Source organism: Myripristis murdjan, chromosome 19 (genome assembly GCF_902150065.1).
Source record: "Myripristis murdjan chromosome 19, fMyrMur1.1, whole genome shotgun sequence".
NCBI lineage: Eukaryota > Metazoa > Chordata > Actinopteri > Holocentriformes > Holocentridae > Myripristis > Myripristis murdjan.
The window spans coordinates 20,304,489-20,327,099 of NC_043998.1; the positions used below are offsets into that span (position 1 = coordinate 20,304,489).

The 22,611-nt window shown below is 41.2% G+C and overlaps 1 protein-coding gene across 1 annotated transcript; it reads left to right on the top strand.

Annotated features, from left to right (window-relative positions):
* Window positions 1-18,341: 18,341 nt before the first annotated feature.
* On the top strand, window positions 18,342-20,035 carry LOC115378238 (gastrin/cholecystokinin type B receptor). The gene has a single exon (XM_030078427.1). The coding sequence runs from the start codon at window positions 18,342-18,344 to the stop codon at window positions 19,764-19,766; it is 1,425 nt and encodes a 474-aa protein (XP_029934287.1). The 3' UTR covers window positions 19,767-20,035.
* Window positions 20,036-22,611: the final 2,576 nt, after the last annotated feature.

The following is a 22,611-nucleotide window of genomic DNA, read 5'->3' on the forward strand; positions in this document are numbered from 1 at the left end:
CTGACACCATTAACATGACTCAGCAGACTGACCACACTGCTGAACTTTAAAACTAGTATGCAGTATGCATGCGTATGCATACTATTGGGACACACTACATACATCATCCCTGAACTCCGACCCTCTCGCTCACTTCCGCCGCCGTCCGTAGCACCACATTTGAATATTGTTGTCAAAATGCCGGTCCTGTTTCATACTGCGCCGTCGTCTGTCATATTTCTTATCTTCTGTCTTCCTGTCGCTTCTGCTGTCACTGAGCGAGTTTTCTGCGATATGTGTGTGTGTTGTCGTCCGTATGTGGGCGTGGCTTGTACACGCAGCTCAGTCAGTGTGATGTAACTTCCACTGCGCAAAGGATTGTGAGCCAGAATAGCCAGAGAAGCATGCTTAAATGCATACTGCAAAATCTGACCGGATGTAGTAGAACATCCTGGTACTTTTGGCATACTGCATCTGACATACTAATTCTTTTTTTTTTTTTTGCCTACTAAATAGTATGGTAGTATGGGTATTAGAACGCAGGGCAGGAGTGGGTTGTGCCTTACAGGCGATGCACCACCAAAGTCGAAAGGAAAGGAGTTTTTTCACCACAGTAGGACTGTACCAGACTGTCTGGCCTGCCTCTGAATATCATTATCCAATCAGCGTCAAGCTGTGTTCCATGGAGTACCGCCCCTTTTGGGGGAGTTTCGGTCTGGGTTGAAGATGCTCTCAGAGACCTCCATGTTAAGGTAATTGTTTGCGAACGGCAGTGCAGTGAAACCTCTATGGGATCCAGGTGGGCTTGCACTCACATCATTGTGCCACAGCCAACAGAGTTACAAGTTATGTTTTTTTTAATCTAAAATTACATACATCAGTGTGTAGAAAGTGTAGAAAGCAGAAGATTGTCAGAGTTTAAACGGCTGGAAAAAGAATGGAAAATTCCTTCTTTTCAAACTTAAGTGCCGCTGTGTGGAGAGGAGAAGCACAACAATACAGCCCCAGTGTCACTGCGCTTTATTCCCGATTTGCACTTAAAATGGAATGCAGGTGACAACTCAGTCAGAGGACTGTGGGAGTGCATTTATTTTTCAGTAATACTAAAGTAACTGCCTTTACAGCTTAAGGTACTTTTGAGGGCAAAATGATAGATGATAATTGATCTGTTGATGACTGATGGCCAGAGTGGAGTCACTGTTGACTGAAAATAATTTTATTCAAAACATACAACTAATTGAATTTAATGAACTAGATGTAGCTGTGACAGATAGGCCTATTGGACAGTATGCACTGAGTGGCTGACCCCGCACACAAATCTGGCAGGAGATGCCTCGAGATGTTTCTACAACCAGTGCTTTATCCACTTTTCTTTTTTGTCTTTTTTCTTTCTTTCTTTTTTTGTAAAGAAAATCCTACATCTAAGTAAGTGAATCTGTTTCTATCACAACACACATTCTCATTCAGCCTGACAGCTTGAGCAAAACAACCCTTAAAAGCATAAACCTTGCCAAAAGAATGCACATTTCCTTCAACAGCAGGCATTTTACCCTTGAGTCACAGGCAGCTTGAGAAAAAGAGCTGCTAAAAAACAAAAGTCAGTGAGGCAGGGGATTTGTGTGCAGAGTTAAAGGCTATCAGTAGATGTGGTTGTGGGCCATGTCTAATCTGTGGGAGATTAAGGCATGTGTTATTAGCCATTGTCCCAGGTGACTGGCAGCCTAACAGCAGGTCAGACCCAGTCGGCGTGATTATAGCACTGCTGGGCTTCCAGCTGCCCCTCTGCCGGGCAATCACGGCCTGACTCCTTGATCCCATTCAGCCCTCAGCTTGAAGTACTGCAAAACTTTGTGAAAGCTGTGATTTGGAACACTATATTTTTCCTTTTTGTTTTTTGTTCTAGATTGCTAAATATTGAGTTTAGTGGGCACTCATTGTGGCATGAATGGAAGATAATTTCTGAAGAATTCATATTCATAGAATGTATAAGTCCTGTTATGAAATTTTGTGCTCAAATGGCAATTACGCAACGGTTGTTATAGCAACGTTCTTCTGATAGTCTGAGTAACATTTTAATATTAATTTATATGGCTGTTCTTATCATTGTTCATTAGGTGGGGAAGACTGGGTTCCTGTGCCTGCATTTGATGAGCTGTAAACCTCCCAGCTGATTGACTGTGTGTGTGTGTGTGTGTGTGTGTGTGTGTGTGTGTGTGTGTATGTACATGAGTGTGTAATTAGTTCATGTCTTTAGCCTCCACTGGCACAGTGGTAGAACGGTGACGTTTAATAGACATCTGTGCAGAATTCATTTACAGTTGCTCTTGAAGTCGGCAGTATTTTCTGTCCTCTGCTAGAATCATCATGCAAGCCAAATGTATGACAGATCTGACTCTGCATACTGCATACAGATTAGTTTCACCGACACAGTAGAATGCTTTTATTGTTGTTGTTATCTTCCCTCCCCATTGCCGGCTTTCTGCTTGTTATCATGGTAGCAGCGCCATGACTACGCTGTCCTTTATGTGAGCCTCTTCCTGCCTCGCCTCACGGACCAAACCAGCTCATGTTAATGGAGAGAAGAAAACCACAGGGTTGAGGTAAAACTGGCTGGAATTATCACTGAACGTGCTTTTTTGTTTGTTTGTTTGTTTGTTTTTTTGTTTTGCTTATTTTCTAATAATCATTTTGCTAATTTCTTGATAATTTTCAGTTAATTTTCTGTTTTTTTTTTTTCGTTTTCGTTATTTAGTTTTTTACTTTTGGGTTGTTTCTTGGGCATCACCTTTTGGCCATGTTTTTTTTTTTTTTTTTTTTTTTTTTGTTTAGAAGAAATCAATTGAGTTTGTTCAGGTTTCAGGTGAAATTGGTAAAATTGGATTTTCATTTTGATTACATTTTCAAAGACACATGCTTTTTTTTCCAGGCTATTTCACCTGAACTCCAGAAAATGCATCACAAGTGTAATTTTTCCTGTTTGGCTCCCTTCACTTAACAAATATTGAAATCTTTCCAATCGACCCACTTTGCAGCATTTCAACAGGAAATACGTCAGCATTCAAATACATTCAATAAACACCTTTTCACCTAAACTACATTTATTTTCATTTGAAGCCCACCAGGGTTATCTTTCCTTTTCCACACTTTATGTGCTGAGCAAAACCTGGGAAAGACTAAAGCCAAATGCTTCAAATTACAAATTACTGCATGATTCAAATATAATAGAACACAGTATAGAAAGTATACCATAAAGCTGTTAGCTGTTTCTTATTCTCTGTATCGGTTTCAGTTTATTGCACACATTATACCAGTGGTCGGAAACATGTGGCTCACCAGCCATTTTTGTCTCTTTGCAAGAAGTCATATGGCAAAAACCACATTTCAACATTTCAAAAAGAGCACAAATTAAAATCGCAAAAATGCAACTACTACTGGTAGGGTCTCTCTCTCCCTCCCTCACTCGCTCTCTCTCTCTCTCTCACACACACACACACACACACACACACACACACACACAAACTAAAGACCCATGAAGATTAGGCAAATTGTCTGCTGATGTAGAAATCAGCAATGGTTGTTACAGTGGTGAAATATCAGACTATATAACCTATTTTAACCACCACTCTGACGTTTTTTAGAGCTTGGTGTTTCTTGTGCAGCAGATCTGGAGGCTGTTGACTTGCAGTGGGTGATCTCGTCCAAAAAAAAAAAAAAAAACACACAAACACACAAAAACACACGTTAGGTTTTTTTTTTACCTGCATTCAGAGCAAACCACAATATGAAAAAAAAAAGAAGAAAAAAAAAAAAAAACGGTGAGCCACTCAGCATCGATATGCTGGGGGCGTGTTTGATGATTTATATTCCATTATGTCTGTGCATTTTCTGAAGCATTTAGTTTGCTCTTGTTGATAAAAATCACTTAAGTGGCAGCAGAGTGAAATTGCTTCAGAGACAGAACTGGTTCCCTTTCTATCACAGCAACACCAACAACTGGCTTCACACTGCTTCATGTGAATTAGCCCCCTCATCCGTTTGTTCCTCTCCTCCCACCTGTGCACAGTGCACACTGTGCCTCACACCAAAACACACAAAACACATTCAAGAAACGGTTGGAGCGCTGCTTGCCTTGGTTGTTATAATAAGTAATAGAGCCTTCAATCTTTCCCACTTGGTTTGTCAGCTGTCTCTCTCACTTGCTCTCTCACTCACCAAAACAACCTGTCAGCTATTGAATCCAAACAACAAGCAGCAGGACAAGTCATTCACCAAAAGCTTCAGCTTTCTGTTATCATTTTGTGGATGCTCGGCCCGGTAGCCTCTTATTTGAGCCACATGCTCTTAGCGAATCTAAGCTCCCTTTGTAAGCAGTTACACAGTGTGTATATCTGGGGCTTTTATTGTGGAAAAGAATTGGAATGAAATATACACAGTAATATACAGTAGTCGAGTTGTAAAAAAAAAAAATTCAGGGGGGATGGTCAATTTTTTTCATTTGATGAAAAATGAGGATGGCAGTTTTACAGGGGGGATGATTTTGACCATTTTTATTTCAGGTGGGGTGCCATCCACCCTCATTCCCCCTCAACTCGAGTACTGGTAATATACAAGTAGAGCCAGAGAGACAACACAAAGGTGGTCGAGCGAGCTAGACTGAGTTAAAATAGAGAGCAGAAGTGGCAAAAACTAATGGTTTGCAAATGGTACTCACATAATAACAAGTTTAGGCTGATAGACCCAATAGTGTCCAAGATTAGGCGCAGACACATAAAACTATCTCCTCCGGTTTCGCCTGGCAGAGAAAATGAAAAGAGCTATGAACAAGGGCAGCTTTAATTTTACTGCTATGTTGACACAGGTTTTCATGCTTCTGTTTCAGCATATACATCACATCTAAATGTTTGCTGGTAATTTGCAGGAAGCAGTGCATATATACAATGTGTATGTGTGTGTGTGTGTGTGGGCATAAGTATGGCTTGCATACTTCATGCTATGGTGGAGTAGTAAGGGGTGTGTGTGTGTGTGCGTGTGTGTGTGTGTGTGTGTGTGTGTGTGTGTGTGTGTGTGTGTGTGTGTGCGCGCACGTGTCTTCCACAACAGACAAAGGAGCATCTTTTGAAGCAGTGGAGACTTTTCCTGTGGTAACTTTTGCATAACTACAAGGTTAGGGACCAAGTGGTGCGACAGGTTTTCCCATGCTTCTCCCAATGTTTTTTTTTTTTTTTTTTTTTTTTTTTTTTTTTGGTATGAAAATGTTCAGATTTAAACAACAGCAGTTTCAATCCAAAATAACAACAATAAATCAGCCTCATTCAGCTTGTAGTAGTTGAATGCTAATTGCGGTATTGAACAGATGATTTGCACAAAGCAAAGTGCCGATGGCTTCAAAACAAAGCTCTTGAGCTGTGAGCTGCTGGGCTTGTTTCAGGAACTCAGCGGACCTGTTTGAAGCTCATCTGATCCGACTAAAGTTCAGCAGGGAGAGCGGTGCGTCTGCACTCGGTGAAGGAGCTCTCCAAGTTTGTGATTCTGAAGGAAGTGCTCACCTTGGCTGAAAATAAAGAGAAAACGCCTGATAAAAGGACTTCTGAGATTACCACAGACAACAGTGATGGAAAGTGGCTGTTGGCCAAGCATCACGTTTAAAGCACCATTCCAGTGATTTCGAATGTTTGGCCCATTTCCGATAATTTTCCCACATTTTACACCGCAACAAATCATTTTGCAAATCATGCTGGGGTACTAAAGAGTTCACAGCATATATGATCAAAATCGCCTCATTCACAAATTTGAATTTTTGTTTGACTGCCGCTTTATAATGTTCTGCCTCTGTGGCAGACAAAGTCATCACCATTCACCAGCCACAAAACAGATAATTGGCTGTATATAGCAAAGGTTTCCTCAGGGACTATAGACCTTTTTCACAGGAGCCATGTTGACATGACATAGTAGGGCAAACACAGCTGTTACCAATGATGCTAATTAAGCTTCTATTCCATGCAGGTCTAACAGAGCATGATATCCTGTTGCCTGCTGGAAAGGCTCTGCTGCATTAGGTGTAATGGAACCTTAATTAATGCCATCAATAACACTTGTGTTTACCTTCTCATGTCACGTCAAAATGGCTGCTGTGAAAAAGGTCGACGTTCTGACAGAGACACCGTTTTTCTCCACCAAAATTCAAGTCATCAAAACACAACAGTGCTGCTGCTTTTAGGGAAACTAATGTGGATGACTTTATTACAGTGATGGAGTAACTGGTGAGAGGAAAGTACTGTATCATTCCAGTTTGCTGTTATAGTGCTCTGTTATAGCAATATCAATATACTGTGCTGTATAGTTCTGTTTTTAACACTCCACTACTCAGCACCTTAACTGTTTATTTATTATCTATATATTACATCCTAGGTTAATATACATTCACACTGTTTTTCAGACTGGAGGGGAAGTGGTGATTCCATAAGAGGCCGAATCAAGTCTGATAGTTCCTGAATCCCAGTACCGGGCGTCGGGTTCTGCCACTTGGTTCTTGGTTTCATGGTTTCATGCTAACTCTCTTTATCTATTACAATCATCTGTATACTTCAATTCCATCTGTATATTTCACATCTCATATCTCATATTCTTAGGTTAGCCCTTACTGTATATTTTTAGTTTTTAGTCTTTATAGTCTTTATTGTATATATTTAGTCTTTATTCTATTTTATTCAACTTTATTATATGTTTCTACTGATGCTGCTGTAACACGAGAATTTCCCTGGTTGGGATCAATAAAGTATATCTATCTATCTATCTATCTATCTATCTATCTATCTATCTATCTATCTATCTATACTCTTTGGCCAATACAGCCATATTAATATTCAGCAGAGCAGCTCTTCCTCTCATGTCATATTGTTTAGTAGCGTAGCAGTGTTCCCAAACAAACCAATCAGGTGTGTCAGTTCCCGTTGTGGTGCCACTTGTTACTGGAGCCATTGTTCGTGTTCGTCGTGTTGCTCAGTGTCAATACACAAAAAGTCAAAAAGGTCACCGCCATTCGTTGTGTCTGAGGTGAGGACGATCGCCGGCAGCCACGATGTTCTTATCTGCTCAGTCACAACGGTTCAAATGGTCCAGGGCCAGCCAGCCTCTTACATAACTGTGTTATACCTCCTGTCGCTGAGGACTGAGCGTGACTGTGTGTTTGTGTGTCTATGTGTGTGTGTGTGTGTGTGTAGGGGGGGGGCAAGGTGCTCAGGGGATAATAGCTACATTTGTGTTGACTCTGCAAACAACACATTAACGCTGGAAAGGACATGACCCTGTCAGCTGACAGCTGCTTTAAATTTCAGATCTGAAATATCTCTGCTTTCAGAATGTCCCTGCATGACTTTTTCTGCACCCAGTTTCTACCAACAAGTGTAATATTTTCAAATCACACAAGGAAATTGCGACTGGCCTTTTCTTTGACCCTCTAAAATGTACTGACCTCTCTAGTGTTCATGTTAGTGTTCACTCATTTTGAAAAATTAGATATTATTTCATTTCCTCCTCGCTGTTATATAGGACAGTAGTGGTGCTATCTTCCTCTCATCATTACTGAGTGCTGGATACTGCACCACCGACATTCTTAAAAATAAAGACAAAAATACTTTTTCAAAGTTTTTTTCTCAAATTTGTGAGGTTTTTTCTCACAAACGTATGACTTTAACTGAAATTTTCTGGGGTTTTTTTCTAGCAAATTTGTGACTATAATATCAGAAATTTTGAATTTCTTCTCTAAAAATTTTCTCATAATTTTACCACTTTAATCTCAGAGAATATCTGAGGTTTTTCTTGTAAATTTATGCCTTAAACCTTGAATTTTTTTTTCTTGGAATATTATCCCCCTTCCCAGAAGCTATGTAATGACCCTAGAACACCATTGTAGATATCAGATATTAAACAAACAGATAAAAATGAATGACAATATTAAGGTGCGAACATTAAATGTATATCTTGTGTCTTAGTTTAGTTTATTAGTTTATTATGTCATGGACAATCCCAATTAATTAACTGCATCAATGACAGTAAAAAGGGCAGCTTTAGCCAGCATGGCTAATATCCTGCTGTAGTCCCCGGCCAGATGACAATAGGCACCCTCAAAAACAACAACAATATATTACAGCACATTGATTAAAAATGGATGTAGTGTTGTAGCGTTGCATTTGGTGTTGCATTGTTTTCACATGGTCAAGTAATAGTTCATCAGTCCGTCATAAATGCCCACGCTTTGTGCAGCAATAGGCTGCACAACGTTCACCAGCTGCTGATGAATGCCAGCTGCCTCTGACAACACCTCCACACGGAGGTGGGGGGACGGAGGAGGGGAACTACCATGCCCACTTAGAAGAGAGGAAGCATTTACCATTTCACACTATTGGCACAGCTTGAAATGTGTCATCTTTTGAATAGAGCCTCTTTGCTCTCTATGCATCAGGTAAGGAGCTCCTTACCAGTTCTCCTGTCTTGTTTTCGGTAGTATTTAAGTGCTGTTCTCAGTTCAGTCTTTGTTAGCTCGTTGTTTAGCCATGCCTGTTCTCCCTGTGCCTTCTTTCCTTGTTCCTGTATTCTGAATTCCTGCGTTGTAGCTGCCTTCGATTTGAAATAAATATATTATACACTTCAGTAGTGCTTCCCTGCTGTCTCTGGGATTTTGGTGTACCTGAGACAGAAATGGTGAGGTGTGATGTAAGGGTGCATTTAACTTTACCTCTGACAGCAGTTTTCATGTTCAAGTTTTATCTGTTTTCACATAACTAAAAATAACATTACACACACCTGTCCCTGATATTTTCAAACGTTTCAATGCCCAGTTCTGCACTTAGAGTGCTATGGAAAATAACTCCAAAAAGATTATCTCCATGGTTACCATTGACAAAAGAGATGCAGCAAAATATCGTGGAGAGAGAGGGCTTCATCCATACCTTTGGTAAGCTTTGTCGAGAATTGAATGTCAAAGACATCTGTACAGATGTTCATGCTCAAATATCAGCAATCTTCAGTGAGTATTTATTTACCTACATTTTTACTCACATTGTTTTTTTTTTTTTTACTCTACAAATCATATATAATCAGACATCATCTTTTCACTTTTAACATGACATATGCAGGTGGGTCATCAAAAGGCGGGCACCATTCTCCTCCAGTGGAGTGAGGGCATCTGTAAACACTTTAGGTTTTGTTGTAACCAGGCAGACAATTATGATGAGTTCTCTATCATGTCGATCTCATCTCTTCACCCTGTGTATTGCATATGCACAGGGGCTTTTCCCCAGGGGCTAAGGCTTTGGGACAGGCCTGGTTTGCACTCGGAAGAAGCCCAGGCTCCATCAACTCAAGCAGCATATTCCCATCGTTGGGGAGTGTTTCAATCATGGTGCAACTCGAGAGATGTGGATCCCCTCTCCTGCACGGCCCAGGACATCTTCCAGCTCCTCCAGGGCAACTTTGAGGAGAATGGTGACAGCCATAAAGGCAGCCCACACTGGGCCTCAGTAACAGGCAGAGGGTTGTTGAAACTCAAGGGTACACATTGGGCCATTCAAGCACCTGGAAACAGTTTCGCTGAAATGGCTTTCTATTAAGACGGCTGTAATATGTACCTGGGTTAAACATTGTTTGTGAGTGCTACTTAAATGTTTTAAACAATTAAGCAAAAAGCTTGACTATCTTCGGGCAGACTTCCATGAAAGATCATTGCTTACTGCACTTTGTCGTTCTTCATGAGCACCTTATGACTTGGTGGAGTCTACAAACTGCACATCTAACTTGTGAAGTGTAACTTTTTAGATAGTATACATCATTACTTGCAGCGGTTACACTGAACACTTAAACCAAGCAGTTAGTGCAGTTACCTTGTTATTAACAGCTCTGGTAGTGTAAGAAAATGATTTTCAAAAAGACAGAAAAAAACAAAACTTTAAAATAATTTAAAATGTTGTAATTTAGTACTCTAATTATTATTATTTTTTTTAACTTTCACTGTTGTTTCTTACCTGTGAGTTAGACAGAACTAGACGAGTAGAGCAGGCGTTGAGAATCTTGACGCCCAGCAAAATGTGCGTGCATGTTTTGGGGGGTGTTTGGTGGGAGGGGCTTAGCTGAATGACACAAGGCATCAGAGAGAGAGGCGGAGGGCTTTGCATGGTGATTATTCAAATTGCCCACTGCAGCTTTAAACATCATTTGGATGCAAGTGGGGAAGTCCGTGCCCTGTGTCCTGTTGCTCTATGCCACTGCTCTGTGCAGCAGAGCATGATTTTACACTCCACTGGCATACAAATTCACGTTGTGAGTTCTCCAGTTTCTCGCTTTGGGGAAGACTGGTGCTTGGTAACGAAAACAGACTGAAACTATGGTGAGGTACAGGAATAACATATGTGACTTATTAAAAATTATTAAAGGTGGCACGTACTTCTGTAGTATTGGAGGTATTCCAATTTATCACAAGTTGCCATAGTTCTTGACACAACTTCTGCATGCGCACTGCAGAGCGGAGGACGGGATGAACCCAGATGACCCAGATGACCCTTGTTTGTACTGAGTCACTGTGCTGGCTAAACCTGGTTGGTTGTTTGATTCAGACTGAGGTCAAAAAAATTATTACAAAGGTGCAGGTGCTCTCAGACAATATTGCCTACTGCAGCTTTAAATTTCAGTTCATACCTGTTTGCAATACTCCATACAGATTACATACTCCATACAGACGTGTTTATGGTTGTTGAACATGTGTATTGATTAAGTAGGCCTATTGACTTTTTATTCGCAGTGGTTTTATTGCATGTACAATAAAGAGTGTAAGTTGTCATAGATAGATAGATAGGTATACTTTATTGATCCCAAACTGGGAAATTCACAACTCAAGTAATCTTTGAGTTATCTATCAAGAGTTCAACTGGTTCATAGTCTCCACCTTGTCTGTGTGTGTGTGTGTGTGTGTGTGTGGAGGAGGAGGAGCTCAGCCCGACATGAGCGGAGGAGAGGCTGCAGCATGATAATAAATGTAAGAACTGGTAACATCAATACTACAGTCTTTAATTCTTTAATCTCAGAGCCTGTTTAATACAAGGTTTCATTTCCCATTCCTACAGAGATGTAAAGGCACATTAAAAAAAATGGCCAAACCTTTAATTATTTTGGAGACCACAGATGTATAACGTGATGCATGTAAAAGAGCGGAAGGCTGGAACAAGTCTGGAGTGATGTCTGGAACAAGTAGTGTCTCTTTCCCTGCCGTTTAAATGTATACAAAGAGAAAAGGGGAAATGCAGTAGTAAAGTCAACTGAAACTGACCAATCACAAGTCGTGTAACAACACACATATCCTCTATTTCAATACTGGGATGTATTCAGCGCAGACGTACCGGTACGTAACGTCAAGCTAACAGAAACGATAAAGCTCTGAACAACTTGTTGCATTACGCAAACGTTGGGAGTATGGAAGCCCAGAGGGCCATTCTCCTCGCGACTGTAGCCAAAGAAGTGTGTGAGCAGACATTACCTTCAATGGATCATTACCGTAATTATAGGGGTACTACAATACATTCAATGTCCGCTATGAAAAAAAAAAAAACAGTTATTGTTAAACATTGTTTCAAAGAATTGTACCATAAGCCTAAACAAATGTGTTTTAAGTTTTAAGTTGAATAAAAGTTGCCATATTATTGAAGAAAAACAATAAACTATGTCTGATCTATCACCACACTTAACACATACATGTGCTTTTACCTCCTCAAATGAGGGGTAAAATTTTAAACATAGGCTACACTGAAAGCCATACTGGAGCACTATTGTTTTAAATCATGGAGGCTTAAATACAGGCTGATGCTGATTGGATAACACCTGTGACACGCCCACAAAACGGAGTTAAACTACCTCCGAGGCATGTTGCTCTCTGTTACAAAACGTTACAACCAAACAGATCATTCAATGAGACAACATCACACAACGTTACGTATCGTAACGTCGTTGAATACACCCCTGGTTTGAGTCGCCCTCGTTGACTTCCCCTTGGCACTTGGAAATACGTAACAACATACGTCACAGTGCGGGCGTGGGACGAGTGGAAGTGATAAACGGAACGCACCTGCCCCTGTTCACTTTCAGCCCAAACTATCATGGATCGAATTGAAACGGTTTGTTTTCAGTTGTAACTCATAATTGGTTTCCAATCCAGACACAACACTTCACATCATATAAACATCCCAGAGTCCATCAGACATTTACACAATGCCTCCTCGTGCACGTTGCGTCCACAAATTTAGCAAATTGGCAAGAATAAAACTAAAGACCTTCTCTATACATTTTTGTTTCATCATAATGGTAAATAATACACTGCAAAAACGCAAAATCTTACCAAGATTATTTGTCTTATTTCAAGTCAAAAATGTCTTATTTCTAGTCAAAATATCTCATTACACTTAAAATAAGACATGATCACCTCAGAAGTAAATTGTTTTTAGACAATTTTCACTTGTTTCAAGTGAAAATTCACTTGAAACAAGTGAAAATTTGCTTGTTTCATTGGCAAAATTTGCCAGTGGAAAAAGTGAAAATTCACTTGAAATAAGTGAAAATTAGCTGGAAACAAGAAACAAATTTTGCCAATGAAACAAGCAAATTTTCACTTGTTTCAAGCAAATTTTCACTTGAAACAAGAGAAAATTGTCTAAAAACAAGTTACTTCTGAGGTGATCATGTCTTGTTTTAAGTGTAATGAGATATTTTGACTTGTAATAAGACATTTTTGACTTGAAATAAGACAAATAATCTTGGTAAGATTTTGAGTTTTTGCAGTGTAGGCATAAAGAAATTATACAAGCTAAGTAAATATTAGCTCCAGTTATGTTACATGTTCAGTATGATAAAGCTGATGAGATTTTCTTAAGAAGCCTCTGCACTAAATGACTGAAACTATAAGTCTATACATGTAGGCCTAAGCCAAGAAGGTATTTCAAAATCTGAGAATGAAAAGCATAATGAATAAAATCAAATCATTTAGTTTTAGTAGACTAGTCTAAGGCTGTATGGTGGTTGCTTCAATTTTAAATGAGAGGAAAGAATGGGCTACTTGTTAGTAGCTCGTTGGCTATGTGATTCTTACAATTTTTACTTTTATTCCTCTAGAAACCCTCTGTCCATAACCCGCCATAATTAACAGCTCAGTGCCATTACTGAAGATGCACCTTGATGGCGAGGAGGCCTTGAGAAGGGATTTCAGGATGTCTCGTACTGCCATCAACAACTTGATGGCATTACTTGACATAAGAAAGACACATGGCTGGGAACCTCAGCTTGAACTTACACTCCTTCTATACTGGCTGGCTCACGGGATGCCCTACAGCGTGGTTTCTCATGCTTTTGCTGTCCCCTAAACAAGCGTCTTTCATGCTGTTCACAAAGTCGCTGACACAATAGTGAGCGTAAGGAGGCACTGCATCCATCTCCCAAAGCCTGATGAGCTGGATGGAGTCAGAGCAGAGTTTGTGGCACCTGCACAGAACCAGGTGTTCAGACAATGTGTGGGTGGCATTGATGACTGTCATATCAGGATCAAGGCACCTTCAGGCCCTGCCAAGATCCATCTTAACACCCTGTGGGGGTAAAACAGCTGTAACAGCATTTCTTTTTTTTTTTTTCTTTTTCTTTTTTTGTTCCCATTTTAAAGTGTGAATATATTTCTCAATATTGCAGCTTGTACTGTTATCATACAAATTATGCTAATGACATTGCATTTTTTCTTCAAATTCTCTCATTTCTTCGCCGCCTGTGCCCCTGTCAGCCTCCCCTGCAGGCCCTTCATCTGAACAATTTTCCTGTTTGCAGAATAACATAATTCAAGTCATGCATGCCTGCCAACTGCACATCAAAGCATTGTAAACAACAGATAAAATTAGCAGCATAACAAGTCTTTAAAATAATGTTTAAAATCCGTCCATAAGATGCATCGCTGAAGTGATGTAGGCAAACAAACTCACTCCCAAGCCAGTTTGGATGCATTTGAAAAATGACCATGCTCCATTTATTAATCTTCTCCTTCTTCTCTGGTAAGCAACTGCAGTTTTGCGTCATTACCGCCACCGAACTGTGGATGCACGAGATGCAAAATTGCAGTGCATTGTGGGTGATATGCAACGCTGGAGTGACCACTGATGTTGACTCGCTCCCTCAGCCCTCCGAGGGGCGATCTCACCAAGTTCACTTCAGTTTTTAAGAGAAATGGAATGACGCTCATGATGGCAGCTGGGATTCCCTTGAGGGCAAGTGCCAAGAGGAAGTCAACAAGGGCGACTTAAACCGGTACTGGAAGACAGCACTAGTGGCAGCCTCCATTAGGGCCTAATTCTTTGCCAGTTTTAGAGGCATAATTTGAAGAAAATAATACACAGACCTTGACGAAACAATTTACTTTTGACAGAAATCCCTCTGTTGGGGCGCCCCAGGAGCTCACTGGATAAGAGCATGCACCACTTGTTAAGGCTGAGTCCTGATCACAGTGTCCTGGGTTCGAATCCAACCGCAGGCCGTTTGCTGCATGTCACCCCCTCTCTCTCCCCTGCCCTTCCTCTCACTGTCAAATAAAGCAGAGCTCTTGCAGCCGTGTCATTGCAATTTTACATACTGAACCTTTAACGGTCACCTACAATTTTCATGTGTGTAACAGGTCGAAGTAGTCAATTTGCAGTGGCATCATTTGCTTCGTTCATGTCCACAATGTGCCATCTGTGTCCCTGTCATCACATCTACATGCACTTCAATACTGGAGGTGATCAGATCAAAGGGTTAGTTCACCTATTTTGAAAAATCCGATATTATTTCACTTCTCTCATAGATGTTATGTAAGAGAGTCGTGTTGTTATCGTCCTTTCATTGTTACTGCATTTTTGTATACTTGCCAACCCTCTGGCTGTAGGAGAGTAAAAACAACAATTTACTCCTGAGTATTAAAAGAGAAGCAATGAAGTAATGTTGTGGCCAGCTTCTTCTTTTCCTCCGCTCCCCTCTATCACGTTTCACAAACCTTTCTGACACCTGTCAGTCACCGCTGGAACTGAGGAGCAGCACAGAGAGCTTAGACCACACAAGAAATATAGTAGTTCTACTGTTGAGCTCTCCATCTCTCTCTCTCCATACATACATATATGTGTGTGTATATATATATATTCTACGCATCATCAAACTCCAACTTTATTTATTTAACCATATTGATGAGGATTAAGGCAGGAGAGCCCACCTCAATGGCATGAGGAGTAGCACCACTACTGTCCTACAGAACAGCTAGAGGGGAAGAGAAGTAATACCACATTTTTCAAAGTGCATAATCAAAATATGGCAATATTTTGATTATGTTTACATGGCTCAGAGCAACACTATTTCTCTAACAGCCTAGTTTACAGTTTACACAATTCACATGAGCACTGTGCCACATTTACTTTTAAATTGTGGTATCTGATGATCTTTGATATGCACAGTTAGAAAAATCCAAAAGGAATCTGACTAAACCATTCATAAGCTCCGGTGAATGTAAAAATGTAGCATAAATCTGGGTTATGTTTCTCTGATAATTCCCGTACACAGATTAAGCTAATCAGATGAGTGTTAACATAACAATTTCTATAGTCAGAGTATTACCGCGACCAGCGTCTTACACTCCGATGGGGTGCTGGTGTCTTTGGTCGACATACTGTCTGTCAGAGGCTGCAGCAGGCTCAAAAACCCGAGAGAGAAGAGCCTGTTATCATCTGAAACTAGACAATCAAAGGAATCCATTTATACACAGCACATCATGCTAAGTTGTCAATACGGTGGCTAAATATTACTCCAGTTTGGCTAAATTTCGACAAGGGGAAACTGGCATGGGCATTTTCAACCTCTGTCCTCAAGATATCTGAATGAAAATGGGTTCTTTGGGCAGCCACGGCTCACCCAGAGCATTTTTTCAAACTGGATGTCACTGTATAAAATGACCTATAGTGACCTTTAGGATAATCACAGCCTCATGAAACTTTACAGCCACAAACTAGAGACCAATGGCATTCACACGTTGTCTAGTCTTCCAGGTATAGTGGCAAGAGGAAGAGAGAATTTCCAGACAGAAGTGCTCACCATCAAATCACCAAAAAAATGGAATTCTTACTGAAATCTCCACATGTCAAAAGTTTTTGACACCAAATCAAAGTGTGACTTTTTCTGTGGTGTTCCTCGGTGTCTTGGTGTCCTCATGTGGTAAAACTGCAGCAGCAACTTATGACACATAATTAGGCATGGCCATGGCTGTATGCTTGGATCATAATGCTAAATAACTAATAGACACACACACACACACACACACACACACAAAAGTTTATTTCAGATTTATGACTGGATGTGGGGTTAACATTGAATTGTTAGTGTGCAGGTAAACATATTCTGCACATACTATATCTCTGCAGTCAGTTACTCAATTTTTCTCTCTCCATGTTTCTCCTCTGTCTCTCTCTCATACACACACACACACACACACACACACACACACACACACACAAAATCTGCTATAACATCAGAGGTAAAGATAAGATCCTAAGTGGGATATTTGGGTGTGAGCCTGCTGGACCCTGGTGTCTCTCACAGATTAAAGCAATATATCAGCATGAACTCCCAGCCTTGACAGCTACACAGTGCTGACCTACTGCAGGACACCGCTCTCCTTTCATGCTTTGCCCCCCAAAACAGGATAAACTGCATGGGGAAAAAAAACTGGCATTCACCTCAAAAAAGAGATAAAGAAAGGCATTATCATGTGTTTTGACAGTCCAAACGTGGCCCACCTAATGACAGAAATGTCTTCACTGCTGTAATTGAAGTCTTTTAGTCCGCTAGTGACATTTAAATGCCAAGTATTACTGGAGACGGGGGAAGATTATCATTAAAGCTCTTTAACAATGGGATACTGAATGGCGATGACGCTGGGAGCTTGACTGACATAAAAAATTCATTACAGGGTCGTTTGCAAGAAAAAAACTATCGACTCAGCAATAAAGGTGTTTTATTCATCTTAAACATTGTGTCATTAAATTACAGCCCGTGATATGTGTCAGTACATTCAAGGTTGTCCAGACATTGAAATGTAATATTTAATGGTATAACACCATGACTGAGGTCATCATATAGTGAAAGCACTTGCAGTTAATAGCTGCAGGCTTCATCCCCATCTCCTCTTGACATAACCAATTCATTTAGCTGAAGTGCTCGATATATAATATCTCAATTTTTAGTCCTCAATAACATTTAATACAGGCTGGTTATACAACATTATCCCCTTTTCAATGCTGCTATGTTCTTTTATCTTTTATATGCTTTTTTTTCTTTTTTACATATTTTATTCAATGTGCAGTTTAATTTCACCACTATGCACTCTGCAAACAAAGCAAAACAAAACAAAACAAAACAAAACAAAACAAAACAAAACAAAACAAAACAAAACAAAACAAAACAAAACAAAACAAAACAAAACAAAACAAAAAACAGGTCCTGAAATTGCACTCACATTTTTACTAAAGCACTGACCGTTTTGAATGTTTTTATGCGGTTTTCAGTGTATGTTTTGCATCACATTCCTGAGAGAAACATAATTTAATTCGACTGCATGAGTATTTATGGTTGGAATGACAAACCAATTGCAATGGGTGGGTGAGATAAGAGAGGATCTCATTTTGGAATGAAACACTGCAAGTCATTAAAGACAAAGACGCACCAAAGCAAAAAGCAAAGGGAAAATCGTCAGACAACATATTTAACCAGGAGCCTGTGGCCACATAAACAACATGAAATGTGAACCTATACTGTGTTGACGCACATTTATTGATTCATTTATTGTTTCATTTTTTCTTAAAACAAGTGGAGAAAAGGTGTAATTGAGAAAATTATTTCACTTGTTTCCAGTACAAATCAGCTGATTTCATTGAGAAAAAAAAGTGCGGCTCAAGTGACATGATGTGGACAAATCACCACCATCTCTAACCCCAACCAATCAAATCTCTGTTGATTTGATTCTTTCAATTCTTTTTTTTTTTTTTTGGATGATGCCTTGTGAGTATCACTGACTGAAGCTCTTAACCTCCTCCTTTTTATTTACCGCTACTTCACTGCTTTCATAAAACAGTCCATCTGGCAATGACTCCACCTTTCTCATACCACCAAGAGTGAATAGGACAGTTCGGTTACAGCAGCGCCTTGAGGCGCAACAAAAAGGGATTGTGCGTCACCCACACCTCAGAAATCCGACTTGCGCGCCATGCACTCACAGTCCTTTTTACTAAAGAGATCTCTGGACTACAGTCGGGGTGAAAACATCATCTTGGATGCTGTCTAAATGTGGCTCAGACTCCCAATATCGCTGCCGAGCATCTTCATCGGAGCGCACCGCTGTGCGTCGTGGTCCCACCTGCGTGCCTCCGGTTTGGCCACCGCACACGCAATGTGACGGGCAGCGGGAGATGAATCTGACACATTTTTACGCACAATTTGGACATTTATTCGCTTCAAATTACTCACTTTGGGAGACTAACCATGACGACCACCGCAACTGGACTTTGTTTAACACCAGCCCTTTTGCCGTGGATGTTTTGTTTTCGGGACATGAACCGGGCACCATCGTGCTGGTGGTGATGTACACCCTCTCCTTCATCGCAGGACTCGGTGGAAACATCACGGCGCTGCTGGTCCTCACCCGAAAGAGGAACCGGCTGTCGGGGGCGTCAGCGACTCGCCGGCTGCTGGTCAACCTGGCGGTGTGCGATATGATGGTGGTGTGCGTGTGCATGCCCGTCAACCTGGGCCACCAGGTCTACAACGCCTGGGTGTTCGGAGACTTTCTGTGTCGCACCGTGCCGTTCGTCCAGGCAGTCTCGGTGTCCGCCAGCGTCCTGAGCCTGTCCGTGATCAGCCTGAACCGCTATTACAGCGTGCACAACCCGCTCCACGCACGGTCCTTCTTCACCGGGCGGCGGATACTGTGCATGATATGCCTGGTGTGGGCTGTCTCGTCCGGGCTCTGCCTCCCCCTCCTGTTCATGAATACCACCCGGACTTTGTCGCTGTTGGACGGGGCACACACGGTGACCGTGTGCGTGGAGGGCTGGAGCAAGGTCAAACTGCGACAGGGCTACAACTTCCTGCTCTTCTGCTCTCTTTACTGCTTCCCCGTGTTGTTTAACCTTGTTATTTGTTTGCTGACCGGTTGGAAATTGTGGGGAACAGACGACAAACTGAGGGAGTCGAACAAATTCGGCATTGCGCAAGTTCTCTCTCGGGTGCGAGTGCGCAAAAGGATAGCCAAGATGGTGTTGGCGCTGGTGGTGCTTTTTACCCTGTCTTGGCTACCTCTCTATGTAGTGGACATTTGGATAGACTTCAACATGCCGGACTCGCTGGACAGAGAAGACGGGAACGATACAGATCACGTCCAGCATGAGTGGATTCTCCAGGGCAGACCTTTCGCGCAATGGCTCGGTCTGACCAACTCGGCACTCAACCCGCTATGTTACTGTTTTGTGGGGAACCTTTACCGGTCAGCCAAGAGGTTCAGGCAAAGCTACCGGGAGAAACTTTCGTCTGTGTTCAGTTTGTCCCTTCAGCAGCCTTCCCTGAGCGGCTCCGTGTCCAAAACTGCGTCTTGCGGCCATGCGCAACCGGAGAGGCAGGTCACCAATACGCACGGAGGTTCCAAGCTGATGAAGAGTAAAAGCCTGTCAGCTGTGACTGTGTGTGAAACAGTGTTTGACTGACCTGAGGAATGAAGCCAGCAGCGACCAAAATATACCATGGCGCATAAATGTCCCTTGTTGCCAGGAAACTATCAATGTAGTCAACATGACAGGGGGCAACATGACGTGTATAGACATTTTGTTGGAACAAAGCCGTTTATTCTTACTGACTGTAAGTATGTAAGAATCTATTTGTATCTCTTAAGTGCGAACCAAACAGGGCATGTATAATATTGTGAGCATGTGACCCTATAGTTGAATATTGTGCTACCAGTTTATTACCAGTTTCATACCAGGCTGCTCTTTGATGTTGAAATGTTTTACATGGCTTGGGAAGGCAGGGGGCAGGGGTTGTCTGTGCATTACTTTGTAAGAATTAACCTGTCTGAAGAATAATGTTATAACATTAAAAAAAAAAAAATCTTCCACACAAAGTGATATCAAAATGATTTCATTGTAGCTTTAATTGTGACAATCAGATTTGATTTACCAGCCTGGGGCATTCATGTAGCTATTTAACAAATAAGCAGTGCCAAATCAAAAGGAAAGCTGTGTTGGTTCTTTCAGCGTTTTGATGTGATTGATGTCTAAAAAAAAAAAAAAAAAAAAAAAAATCTGAGCTTTCAACTCATAAAAAGCCTACTATGTTGGTATGCAAATGTGCTAAACAGACAGCCTTCCAGGCAGGGCCAGCCCTGGCCTTTTTGAGGCCCGAGGCAAGATCCAGACATGGTGCCCCACTCCCCTATACCACCCCATTTATGTTGTTTCTATACTCATGTGCTGACCTGGCTCCTCTTAGTTTGACTCAGTATGTCAGCCCAGAACACATGAGATCTGTGTTTCCATTACAGCAGTGCTACCCACTTGAAGGTATGTCTTCAGCTAATGGTGAAGCCCCACCAGTCGCTTTGTATGTTCACTAGTTCTTCCTCCCTTCTGTACCAGCGCCCCACACCTGTGATTTATTCTCAAAAAGTCATCAAGACCAACTCAAAATAGCTGCTGCACATGAACAGTATTAGTGTAACTAAGAGGTTCACAGAAAAAAATATAATAAATGTACTACACACAGACAATTTATCATTATTTCATCAACCCCTATTCTGTTACACACAAAACACTTCTTAAATCCAAACTGGAGATACAACAACTTCATGACTGATTTACAACAAGTTTTCCTCATGTCTTTATTCAGACAGTGAAAATATCAAAATTGTGCAATTATAATCAATTAACAGATGAATGTTATTAAATTCCAACCACAGCCATTGGAGGAAATGCATGTGACATTATGGCAATATATTCTGGACTGACTTGTGGCAGGCTCCAGTGCCAGACAAGGTGGGTGTGTGTTTTGCTTGTGAAGAAGGAGCTGTGTATTTGGCCGGGCTTAATGCTGTTTCACCTGCACGCAGAATTAAAAAGGCAGAAACATCTCCTGACCTCTTTGCTGTAGCAGACTATTTAAAACAGAGCTGCAGCGGTTATATGGAAGAGATTTGGACTCACTTGTTGCAGGCTGTATGAAGGCTGAGCGTGGCTCCCTGACTTCCCCTGGCCCAGCGGCTGAGTGCCCACGTTTGCAGATGGGGGTTGTTGTCCAAAACATTTTAACACAAAGTAAAAAGATAGATTTAAAGCAAAATGCAAGCATGGTAGATGATTAGTCAATTTTGATAGCGAGGACAAAAGTCTCACAATTACACAACCTTTGTTACCATGAATAATTACTTTCAGATGGAACTTTTGCATAAAAATAAATGTTAGGGTTATATTCTAGTGAACATTTAGTTCATGATGTAGCTGGTGTCTACATTCTCCTCTGCACTACATTCACATGTCATTTATTGGTGAGACAATTTTTTCCTAAAAGGAAAAGCCATCACATCACAGTAGCCTACATACAGGTGTACTTATATAGGACATATTATGCTTTTATTGTTACTGGATCCAATGTTGGGGCCGAAAGCCTTTTGAAACAGGGAGTGGCGGGGGAGATTTAAAATTTGACTGGACTGGGTTGCACTGATATGGGAAAAGCAAGTTACAGGCCTGCATGAACTTTAAAGAGTAACTAAACCCCAAAAACCTGACTTTATATGAAGCCCAAACCTCCAGCTTGCTTGGCCAGCAGGTACAATATATTAGTATGTAACTACAGTAGCTTATCAACCACATGGTGATCTGGTCACAAGCTACAACTACAAAAGTTGGTGGCACCAGCCTTTAAACTGAAGAGATGAAACTGGAAGTAAGCTACGTAACAGCAAACTGCTGCCTAATGTCAGTCAGGGTGTGAACTTACCTCAGGCTTGAGCTCTCGTGCTTCAACTTTCTTTCTCCATTTCTTCTCTGCGCCCTAGACTCTTCCTTTTTATGATAAAAAAATCTTTTTTTTTTTCTAATTTGTTTAAAATTAATCTGTGGTGCTTACTGATGAGCTTTCTGTTTTTTGCAAATGGCAGTAGGCCTGCCTCTGCTCCCAGGCGCAGTGTTGCCTTTGGCCGCGATAACTGACTGATATAGTGGTGGCGAATTCTCATCGGAAAAGGTGGATTGAAAGACGACAACACAGACGGAGGAAAGGCAGAAAGGCTGACAGCAGGGTTAACGGTATTGCTGAGATATACTTTATCTGGTACGCCTGTCTCCTCTGCTCGCCCACCAATTCCATCTTGGCACAAAAACCGAGAAAACTTGGGCATCAAAATCAATCTCTGACCATCTGCAGTATGAGAGATAATTTACACATTCACACACACACGCGCGCGCGCGCACACACACACACACACAAACACACATGCACTGATAGCAATCGGAAAAACAACTTTACCTCTTCAGCTGAGAAGAAACAAACACCTTG

Excerpts from the sequence above, each read along its gene's own strand:
- LOC115378238 (XM_030078427.1), top strand. The coding sequence starts at position 18,342 with ATGCTGTCTAAATGTGGCTCAGACTCCCAATATCGCTGCCGAGCATCT.